General features: G+C 42.9%; 2 protein-coding genes across 2 annotated transcripts; both read right to left on the reverse strand.

Annotated features, from left to right (window-relative positions):
- Positions 1-470: 470 nt before the first annotated feature.
- CLK1 (CDC like kinase 1) lies at positions 471-3,155 on the reverse strand. The gene is given in 8 exon segments (XM_057419766.1): positions 471-609; positions 698-772; positions 808-985; positions 1,116-1,228; positions 2,134-2,203; positions 2,605-2,640; positions 2,643-2,668; positions 3,100-3,155. Coding segments are annotated over 8 exon segments (693 nt in total).
- Positions 3,156-5,600: 2,445 nt separating this feature from the next.
- PPIL3 (peptidylprolyl isomerase like 3) lies at positions 5,601-11,446 on the reverse strand. The gene is made up of 7 exons (XM_057419814.1): positions 11,429-11,446; positions 10,534-10,581; positions 9,742-9,816; positions 8,791-8,884; positions 8,137-8,204; positions 7,565-7,683; positions 5,601-5,880 (listed from the first exon to the last, which is right to left on the reverse strand). The coding sequence occupies exons 2-7, from the start codon at positions 10,534-10,536 to the stop codon at positions 5,754-5,756; spliced, it is 486 nt and encodes a 161-aa protein (XP_057275797.1). The 5' UTR covers positions 10,537-10,581; positions 11,429-11,446; the 3' UTR covers positions 5,601-5,753.
- Positions 11,447-11,607: the final 161 nt, after the last annotated feature.

Genomic DNA, 11,607 nt, shown 5'->3' on the forward strand with positions numbered 1-11,607 from the left:
GCTCAAAATATCTGTATTTATTAATCTCTAGCAGTGCAGGTATGGAAAAACATCCTTACCTGCTGTTCTGTACTGTGTGCCTTGGCACAGCCCCCAGTACTCACTCCATCATTGCCAGGTGTTCTTTGCTGTTACAGGCCTGGAGGGAAATCAAGGTGGACATTTTTGTTCAGTGTTAGAAGGCGTCAGGAACCATCCACTAACCTCAGTTTACTTTGATTTTAACAGTAGCCTGCACCCCATAATCAGTTTCAAGTGAAGGAGAAAAGAGAGGCAGTAGGCATCTGATTCCTCCAACAGGTTACATAGGTTACTGACCATCCCAGTCCTGTGAAAAGATTCAGAAGGCTCATGTTTATACCTGATCACAGTATACAGTGCAGGAGCTCAGGCAGGACCATGTGCCACATCTAAAGCACGCTTCAGTAGCATACAATAAGTCTTCGGTTGATCTTTCACACAGCAGGCTTCTACTGACCTAGAATAACCTCTGGAGCTGGGAATGCACTAGTAGTCACGACAGGGCTGTGGTACTCATCTTCATATGTGGCATTCCCAAAGTCTGCAATTTTGATGTCTGGAATTTTTAGCTGATGGTCATCGCGTGTCTGAAATGAAACACAGTGGGATGCAAGTGGCCAAATGAACCCAGACGGTGGGTGGGGGGAGGCAGGGAGAGGAGAGCAACTTACTTAGCAGTTTGGGGTTATACTCTGCTGTGTCAGAGTCAGACCTCACAAATAAAATGTTTTCTGGATTCAGGTCTGTATGCAAGATAACCAATATAGTTGGCACATTTAACAAAAAGTTAACAAATGCAGCAAAAGAAACATACAGTTCACAGATTGGCAAAGCTGGTATGTCACCTGTCTGATGCGCTCCACATTCAGTGACTGAAAGTCGAAGGTGCTGAGCCCCAGTAGCTCAAACAATGCGGACATGTCTGTGTACTCAAGCCACTCCAGCATCTGGGCACACTGAGTACAAAAGCAGGAAAACGCATGTGTTGCAGCAGGAGGGTGCGTAACAAGGAGATACAGATGCTGCATATTACAGAAGGTGACGGCACAGGAATCTCAAAGCAGAACAAAGTGCAGGTGGCTTTGTGTACTCTCTATTGCTGGGATCTGATGCATTTAAATGTTGCAGTACTCTTATTTCTGCACAAGCCGCTTCAGAGAACCCGTCAACGTTTCTGACTGTTTTCACAGCAACATGTCTGCCTCTCCTGAAAAGACAGGTTTTAACAGTTGGTAGAACAATGAGGAGTTTCAAGTTGGAGCAAGGTGATCTTTAAGGTCCCTTCCAACCCAAAACATTTCCACAATTCTAGGATGAAATTCAGTAATTATCACCATCTATGTTGTTTACGGCGACTACAGCTTTATCAGAAAAGCTATTTTCTTTACATACAGTGTAACCAGGGCTCATCTGTGCAAAAACACAAATAAAATCTACTCTTTCAATTGTGCAAACATACTTGATATATCTGTATTCTTAAAGGTTAAAGGCCCCATTTACTTCCCCTTTGTATTTATAGATGCTGGGCTACTGCTGGGGAAACTTCCACATCTTGCAGCCTAACAAACAGGACCCACGGTCATAAATGACACGCCACCTCCTGTTGTTTTAGTAGTGAAAAAGTAACTGAGGGGTCAAGTGCTTTCTACAGCCACGAGAAAGACAACCTAGTTTCATAATCTGCACACAGCAAAACTGACATCAAACACAAACCAGAGTCTTGAGTTACAAGATGCTCACTGCTAGACCCCAGATCCAAGACTTTCCTTATTACACAGACCTGGGGTGGGCGGTGCAGGCCCCAGGACTGCCCCGGAATGGGGCTTCAGCTTCATCCCACATCATCCAGGTCACCTCCCCCTGCCAGCCCTTGACCCCTCCCAGGCTGGAGCACCCATGACCTCATCCCCCAGTGCTGCACAACCCTCCTGTCAAGGCGCTGGGTTTAGCATGATGTACTAACAGACGCTTGTGTTTGGGAACTGCAGCCGCAGCCTTAAGGAAGTACACATGGCGCAGGAAAAGAGGAAGCAAAGGTACAGCCTGGGATGATCAGAAAGCACTTCATGAATACACTGTGAGTAGGAAAAATTACTTGTATTCAATACTCACTCTTCATGAGCAATAATGCATTCCACGACTCTTTCATAAGCACCATTGCCCAAAATAGCAACAACCTCATCTATAAAGAAAAGAACTCTGACTCACAGAAGTTGTGAAATTACTCAGCTATTAGGAAAAAAAAAAACAACAAAACACCAAAAACCCAATACTACAAGCAAACAAAATTAACAGAGTACGAGCTATCACTGAGGCTATTATAGACTGTGCTTCCTTCAAACTGTAAATACCTAGTTTGAGAGATGGTAGCGGACAATTCTCACCAAGGCACATTTAGGATCTCATAGGTTCATTAACTTCATTTACTATTGTTTGGGGAGAGGGATTAAGTCCTACACAAAAAGAACAATCCCCACCCTCAAACAACACAAGGCAGAAAGCCTGCCAGAGCCTCCTCACACCTTATGCTAAAAGAACTTACTCTATCTGAGAAATTAATAAACTTTGACAAATAGTCTATACCTCTTGCACTCACTGCATCTCCTCCCTGACAGATAGGTGGCCATTCACATCATCCTCTGCACTCCTGGTTGTTCAAGGACGCATCTGGAACAGCACCAAGATTGTCCAGAAAAATACATAAACCTGCAAGATTAACCCACACTTCCTCTGTTGCTCACAACTACTGCACACACAACAGTCCCAGCCACCCCTCTCACCTCCCCTGTGCCTTACTGCAGCCCTCTCTCCACCAGCAGAGCTATCCAAACATTACACCAGAAATTGGGTCCTCCAAACCCACATCAAACAATGAAACATCTCATGTAATCTCATGCAGGTGCAAAAAGAGCATCTGAGGATAAAACAGTCCTGAAACACTACAACAGCCTATTCACATCAGTTCCCTAAAGCCCAATCATTTTTTTAATCTGGGAAGCGCTAAACTTTCTGAAACAATTCCACCTCTGATAAATGACCCTCCTCACTCTTAGTATTGTTTTTATTTCCCCAACCGACCCTGTGCGATCAACACATAGCATGTATATGACACGTGCAACTTTGTCGCTCTCCATAGATAATGCACCGTTAGTTTTTTGTCCATTGCTCTCCAGCTTGGTGTAAGCACTGCTCCCAACATGACAGACTTCTAACACAAACTTTACCTACTGTTTACTGAATGCCAGCAAAGGCCAGAGACAATCTAGAATACACATGATGAGACCCTCCATCTCAGTCCTACTGTAAGACTACTGTGTTAAGGGACACACTTTTTCTATGCCTGGGTAGATTTATTTCGACAGAGCTCACCTGGTGGCTCTAGTGTTTGTGAGAAAATACCAGACTGATGGGAGTAAACAGGAGTTTATAAAGCACAAGTCAACAGCAACAAAATCAGCCAGTCTGCAACTTTTTATTTAAAGGATTAGACACATCACAAAAGTCCAAATGGCTGGTAACACAACAGCTGACAGTGCAAGAACTAAACTGTATGCCATACCCAGCAACTGCCAGAGCCACACATTTGCACAGCTGGGCTACTGCCTGCTCTCCATCTTGCTTGCTCTTCAACAAGTGCAAAGGACTAACCCCGCCATTCATTTTCCTGTTGTATTCCAGGTTCTCAGAGAGAACCTGGGAGAGTTTCAGAGCCACAAACAGGAAAACAGATATAATAGAATTTTGAGAAATTAGTACGCAATCCTGTCCCATAAAATCACTCTCCTTTCAATACACAGCTTTACAGAAGAAAGAAAGGATCTAAATTTATCTTCCGGAGCCAACTGCGTGGTGTCCCTGCATTTCACACATTCGGTAAAACAGCCTTCTTCTTGGGGAGGGGAAAAAAAACAGCCAAAAAAACAAAAGGAGACCTGAAATGGTTTCCAGTTCAGTGCTAGATGTCAGCATTTTAAATTATTGGTTCCTTTGCATCACAGGCAAGTTTCCAGCATGTCTTTCCTTCTGCATGATGGTACTGTCAGTTAAACGTGCAGTTGCATGCTTCTGTCCACTTGCTATTACCACTGGTTATATGGAAGAGACAGAAAGAGCACAGAGCTAAAATAATTAAATCCTTTACCTGACTGACTGAAGCATTACAGTAAAATGTATTAAGTCAGGAGCAAGGGCTAGGAGCTTTAAGCAGCACTCCATAAGGAACACAGAAACTTTGTCCCAGATACAGAGTACTGATTAACTCATGCTCAAAGGCATGCCTTTGCCTTTCTCTTGCAAGTCGTTTCTCCTCTTTATTTTAGGAGGCAAAGTCTCAAATGAGAAATAGTGGTCTGAAGCAGACTGCAAGTCAGCTGCACCTGGACCTCTCAAGGATTACAAGGCATATATATATGAGAATGGACTTTGCCAAGTGATGTTGTCTGAGGCCAAAGAGGATCTGGGAGAAGACCAGAATGGCAGGAATTGGATGCAGATACTATCCCCTGGCCACGCACAGTTGGAACTACAAATATGCCCTCTCCCCTCTACGTATTACACTGTCAGAGTGAACCTCTGTGGGAATTGATTTTTTCCTGCTTTACAAAAACAAAGGGATGCCAAAATGCGCTATTTAATCTACAACAAGGAAGAGTAGAACATGGCTTTTCCCAGTATGCCCAAGGTGCAGAACTGCCTTTCTGATGTCTACAAATCATTCACTTTTCCCTGCTTGAGTCATTATATGCTTTCTGTACTGCCTTGAACACAGGATCAGCAATATACACACACCCCCACATATGTATACATGCATTTTTTCTTCCTTACCACTCAACAGTCCAAGTATCTCGGTACCTTCTTGCGGAATTATCCAAGTTCAACAACATTTGGTCTCAAAGAAGACTGAACAACAGCTCTCTCATTTGTTCAACATCATCTTGGCCACAGGTATCTTTTCTGATTTCAGGTGGATCTGGATGTTTTTGATTAGAAGCCTGACCACAGCCTTTTTGTCACTACTCTTCTGTTGTGCTTAACCCATTGCTTGTGCAATAAAGTGATGTAAAACAAGTTACAGTAAACCCATGGTTACCTAGTTTTGATCAACAGCTGTGTAAAGATGCAGACACTTACTCTTTCCTATCAAAAGCATTGTGCCAGAGGCAAAAATGACTGGTTCCAATCCACACTTTGGGGAGGCTGAAGAGGTTACCATCTCAATGCAGCAGGACAAGAGCAATCACTTCTCTAAACACGGTCTTTAATCCCCTAGGAGAGAAAGGCTTCATCTATCTACATCACTGCTCTCACCTAGGGAAAAAAAACAGTGTCTCTTACTCACTTTTCTAAATACCAACAAAGGAAGGAAGGCTAGAATTTACACGAGGAAGGGTCAAGAAACCATTAGCATGAAATTGTAGCAAAGGACACTGTTTCAACACAGTGTCACTAAGAAAATTAAGGCAGAAAAATATTTGCAAAAAAATGTATCTTTTCACATCTTTATTTTACCAGTAGAAAAAGCAATGTTTAAAAATCAAAATCCTGGAAAACTGGCTTCTAAAACACCAGATTCCTCTGTGACAACACTTAAACATCACAGCTCCTGAAGATCCTGTTTTCAATGAGCAATGGTATGATCCACCTCAGGTAACCCTTTTGAAAGATACTTTAAACCCCATAATCCAGCAGTCAATCTGATCTGTCCCTACAGAATGTGTCGAAGCACTCTGCAGCTACACAGCAAAAGGGTTGGCATGAATTGTAATGTCTTTAATGCGAACATCATTAAGAGGTCTGTAGGTTTTCTCATTCACAGGCAGCTTCTCCAGCTCATCCAGGGTCTCCAAGCCATCAATAACTCTGGAAGAAAAGCAGAAGTGCCAGGAATCACCTTCTATTAATGATTTAAATTTCATAACTGAGATATCTCAAAGCACTTTACAGTTAAAGTGTCACAGGGCAAGGACTTCAGAAGCAAATGATACAAGTAACACAGTCAATACATTATGTATGGCACATAATGTCTTTTGAAAGGAAATGGTAAGCATCCATGACAGATTCTATACAAGTAACTCCCACTGACATGACAGTATCATCATATTTTATACCAACCATAGCCGTGTAAAGACCCTGGCTGCACTTCCTGGTAGGCAGGACTGACCTATCATAGTATAGGCTTAAACAGCAGCAAGACGCTGGCCATACCAAACCTCACTGTGACTTCCTAAAATCCTATGGCTGGAAAATCAATTTCCAAATGTGAGATTATCACTTCTAACCTTGTGAGTCAAAGACAAGATTGGACAGAATCGTTAACAACTGTGTAAATCTAATGACTCAAACAGGTTTATACCTTCAGATTTTCTGCTCTGGCTGCAGAAGTGTCAAGAGAGATTGCTCTAATATACCTCTTACTTTTCTCTCTAAAAAGCTCTGGTAAGTCTTGGCAGGTTTTTTCTGCCCAGTAATGAATGGGTAGAAAACGTGTGCTGTTCACAGTTCAATTCAGTCAGATGCATCACCTCTTTGAATCTAGGACACTGGACTGCTGACCAATAGGGACACATATGCTGCTCTGCTGGTACTGCAACTGGGGCAAGACTATTTTGAAGTGCCACTGGCAGTTCATCTGGCAAAGTTCATCTGTCAGAGCTGCTACTCTTTTGTAAGAAAGAGGTCTAAAAAAGCCTACCTTCAATCACACTTCTAAACAAACTCAAAAATTTAAAGAAAAAGAAACACTTAAATGTCAATAAACAAGAAGCAGAAAATATGTTTTCACATTTCAGTAGTTTCCTTTAAATATTTAATTCCATTTAATAAAAGGCAACTTTTTCCTCAGCAAATTCACTTGTACACTAGAGAGTTTTAACAACTGGAAAAAAAGACATTACCATGATTCCCAGATAGAAAAAGCAGTATCCGAAAGACTCAAGCAGTTGCTTTAAGGATGATATAGTATCAGTAGTCTCTATTAACATCAGAATGTTTTAAAATAATGATGCACCTCAACCTCACCTGAGTTTACATACTGTCAACTCCATAAATCTTAATCTGACCAACAGGAAGTTCCAACTAAACAGAAACATTACCATGTCACTACCACACCCACCCCAGATCCCGTCCCAGATCAGATTCTTGCTTCTGGGTAAACTCTGCAACTGTGTATTCGGCTCTTCTGGAGCTGGCTTAAAATAAGCCTGCTGTATGGGCAGGGATTAAAAGGCATGCTGGAGTAACTCCCTCTGTGTGTGTGTGCGTGTGTGTCAGGGGGGAAGCTCCATTCCTGAGGGAATTTTGAATACACCTCTCTCCACTGAACTCCCTACTACTAATTCCCTACTACTACTACTAAGAAAAAGGGGACAGCATTTTGGAGCAACTGATTCTGCTGACAGTAAAAGAACATACATTTAAATATACACACCCAATATTTTAAAGATTTTAGAACCAGAAGCTTCCAAATTTGCATTGCATGTGTCCTGAAATACTCAGATCCATCACAGATCACTATAGTGAGGAGGCATACAGTTGGGTCACTTACTTGCCAAACACAGTGTACTTCATGTCAAGGTGCGGTTGCTTGCCATAAGTGATGAAGAACTGTGATCCATTGGTATTTGGACCACTGTTTGCCATTGAAACCACCCCACGGACACTGTGCTGAAAAGGGAAAAAAGTCCACATGAAACAAGCCTTGCTTTCACAGATGTGTAACATATACAAAGTGCTCTGTGAATTAGGACTCTGCCTTAATACCATCATTAAAACCGGACATGGTTGCCAAGATATTCCATCACAGTCAACATTTAGCTCCTCAAACTCTCTTACAAAGAAAAATCACTTCCTTGCCTTCAGTGTACAAAAACTACTTCGTCACAAGTTTCTTCTTCTTCTGTTTTCAGTGATGAAAACCCTCAAACCTAACTTGCCAAGTACAGAAGTGCCTGTTCCTAGTTTAATAACAAGCTTTCTATCCCTCTATTGCAGGATTAGACTTTGCTTTACAATTACAAAAGAAGCATTTAATACAGCACAACACAATGCTGATCATTCTCCAACCTGTAAAGAAAACTTGGATGAAAACATAACTGCATATTGAGAGCACAGAAATACCTTTAGGTATTCACTGAATTCATCTTCAAACTTCTTGCCCCAGATGCTGTTACCTCCTTTCCCAGTGCCTGACAAAGAAGCACCAAAACAGATTACTGCATTTTCAGACAGAAAATTCCATAAATTATATACTGTTCTTTTACAACATTTTACAACACAAACAATAGCCCATAATTTGTTTGAGGAAGACCTTGGATTCTCATGTTTTGATACAGAGCAGAGACAAAACATAGAAGGAACACCCATTACATAGCAGAACAAACCACTGATGTAGCCCCAAATTTAATTCAGTGTTACTACAAACAGACACACACTTGAATCAGATCTTCTTCCAAACAGTTGACACTCTCTAGGACACTTTCCCCAAATACTTTAAGGGCAGCATAGCTGAGTGGAAACACCTGGATCAGCTAAGGTCTGTAGAATGCTTTGCTGCTGCACCATTATTTAGAACTAGTGTCACAGCTGCTCTCTCTCATTTCTGGCTCACCACAGAAAGCTAATACCATCAGAAATAGCTCCATCAACAATACAGTATTCTTGTATTTTAATTTACTGATGGTTTAATATATATAGTTATAAGGATTTTTTTTTAACTTACATTTTCTTTTTATGTATCTTTTTCTATGGAGAGAACAGGACAGAAGAATTTACCTAATGGATCCCCGGTCTGAACCATGAAGCCCTTTATATTCCGGTGAAATACACATCCATTGTAGTAGTTACTAGCACAAAGAGCCAGGAAATTCTAAGGAAAGGAAAACAAATTCTATTAATAAACAATACAGAAATAGTATCCTCTTACTAAAATGACAGCATTGGCCACAGCAAGACCAACCCTTTTGCTCTGCTTTGCACTGTGACCACATGAATTCCACACACTATTGCCACAGAATAGCCATCAATGAATTATAGCCAATATGCTCTTTTGACAATGTCACAGATCAGAGCATTTAACAAAATACCTGACAGCAGAAGGTTGCCTGACTTGAGGAACAAACAAGCAGCCCCAGACATACTCAGAAGTATCACTTTCATCCAACATGTTTATTTTGTAAACCTAATTTTGTAATTAATAACTTCATGCCTCAGCTTTGTTAGTTAGTTTAAAAAAAACTGATTTCAATCTAAGGTTAAGTTTATCACAGAAAGCAAAACCAGGGACCTCTGACAAACCAGGAAGCAGTTCTCACTTTTAAAGTATCGCCTAATCTGTGTGAGTGCAAGCAAACCCAAGGAAACTGAGAATCCCAGGCCATGTGCCGTACTTCCCATTAAGGACAAAGGACGCTTTGGCAGATGCTGGAACTTGGAGAACAGGGGCCCTTAACTAAACCTTATCTGGTGAGCAACATCCAGCAGAACTCTAGGCAGTGGGACACAGTGCACAGTTCCACGAGTGGAACAGGCACTGTACCAGCTTAAAATGTTAGGAGCTGCAACTAGATGATCTTTAAGGTCCCTTCCAACCCTAAGCATTCTATGATTCTATTCCAGTATCTGAAAAGATGAACTGCAAAAGCCACTTATCCTCCTTTACAGGCTTCGCTATTTCTATTGCTTTGTTTCAGCACCAGGCAATCCTGCTCCTGTAACTCGACTTACTTCACAAGTCTTTGGCGTACGCTCACAGAACAGTTCCACTTTAATATCTCCTACATCAGTATGCAGCGTGACAGCCTGAGCAAAAGGCAGAAAATAATAATTAAATCAGCAATGAAACTCTAGCAGACTCAGTTTCATTTCCCAGTCCCACCAAGAACACAACCAAGTTCCCACTGCAAATAACCACTGTCTCAGGATTTGGCCACAAGCAAGGCTAATGTCACAAAGCTTCCACATTTCCAGGGAAATCACCAGAAAGCGGTTGGCTTCATTTAGTTTCAGGACAAATCAAGTTTGCCATCCTAATGCAGAAGCTCTGTTTCACACCCTTACACTCCAGAGATACAGTGTGTGTTTGCAAACTGGACCTACCCCGTCACTCAACTGCCAAGTTGAAGAATCAAAACATACAGTCTTATCTTTATTTCCTGATTTGCTCAACTTTAAAAAGCCTGCAAGTGCAGAAGGTTACACATGCTCAAGCAGGAATATGTGCTTGCAACTCAAATAACACTCCTGTGATACAACTAGATTACCAAATATTAGCCAAAGCGGGATTAAAATGTAGTATCTTAGAACCAAAAATGTAATTATATCTTATACTGATGTAAAGTGACCTATTTCCCTTTTCACAATATGTTGTTACAAAACTGAAATGGAAACCTAAGCTTTTGGTTAGAAATTCTTCACAGTAAAACACCCAGTTCTCTGAGATGCAGAGTAGCTACTCACTGTCCAAGAGATGACTGTTTCAGAAAGAAAGAAAATATAAAAAAGTATTGTTGCTCTCACCATGTCTGCTCATCAAACAGCACAGGTAGATTTGCGTACAGCAATTTCCTGCCAAGAAAATGCAGAAAATTTGTTAGGATTTTTTTCACCTTTTCCCAGCTCTACTGGATCTAAAATATCTGTGTGGGTCTATGATTTTACAGCACAGAGTTTTACATTCAAGCAACTCTGTGGATAAATGTTCTATGTTACGCAAGTGCACAGCACGTAACCAGAATTCTAGTTCTATTTATTTTCGTTCTACACTATCCTATAGCGTAAAACAAAATCGCTTAAAGAAAGAAAGGGGATGGGGGGCAAAAACCACGCTTTCCTAAGATGTATGCTTATACCAAGCAATCACAGCTGTCTCAAAGATGATGGTTTGGTGAAGGTCTGAACTGAACAGCTAGAAGCCACATGCCGGTCCCTAAACAGAAGTGTGATTTGGAGCCGCTTTCCGACAGCCTGCAACAGACAAGCAGCTGCATACAAACACAGCACCAAACTTTTCGTTGCCTCAGCGCGATTTCCAAAGAAAGCACTTGGAATTCTGCTAGCAGTCGTGTAGGAACCACCAGCTCCACACGCCGGTTTCCCCTCCGTACTCTGCCCTCCCTGCCTGGCCCCAGGCTTGGCAATTGCCTCTCTCCCACTGAAGCCGGGAGACCCGCCAGCAGCGGCCTCGGGCCGTGCCTCCTTCAACTTCACTCTTCACCCCTCACCCCGTTCTCCCTTCGGCCCGCCCGCCGCTCCATCCCCGCGACGCGGGGCCCGGCTTCTCCACAGCCGAGCGACCCTCTCGGGAGGCCGGGAAGCGTCCGCAATCCCCACCGCAGAGCGGCCGCCCGCTCGGCCCTCCGCCGCCGCCCCGCAGCTTCACCCTCGCCCGGCCATACGGAGGCCTAGCACAAACCTGCCGAGGCTGGGCCCCAGCCAGGCGCCCTATCGCCGGGAAGCGGCTCCCCTCTCGCATGCAGGAAGGCTCCGGCCGCACCCCGCCCCAGGCACGGCGCGGCTGAGAGGCTGTCCCTAACCCCCTCAGCGCAGGGGCCACAGCACAGCCCCGGCCCCGCCGCGCCTCTAGAGGAGGGC

Source organism: Pezoporus wallicus, unplaced genomic scaffold, assembly GCF_028554395.1.
Source record: "Pezoporus wallicus isolate ANWC-B61680 ecotype Strahan unplaced genomic scaffold, APGP_CSIRO_Pwel_v1 contig_4710, whole genome shotgun sequence".
NCBI lineage: Eukaryota > Metazoa > Chordata > Aves > Psittaciformes > Psittacidae > Pezoporus > Pezoporus wallicus.

Coding starts and splice junctions, on each gene's coding strand:
- PPIL3 (XM_057419814.1), bottom strand. Junction 8,885..9,741: donor GTACGCCAAAGACTTGTGAA/GTAAGTCGAGTT, acceptor TCCTTTCCTTAG/AATTTCCTGGCTCTTTGTGC. Junction 5,881..7,564: donor AAGTACACTGTGTTTGGCAA/GTAAGTGACCCA, acceptor CTTTTCTTCCAG/AGTTATTGATGGCTTGGAGA.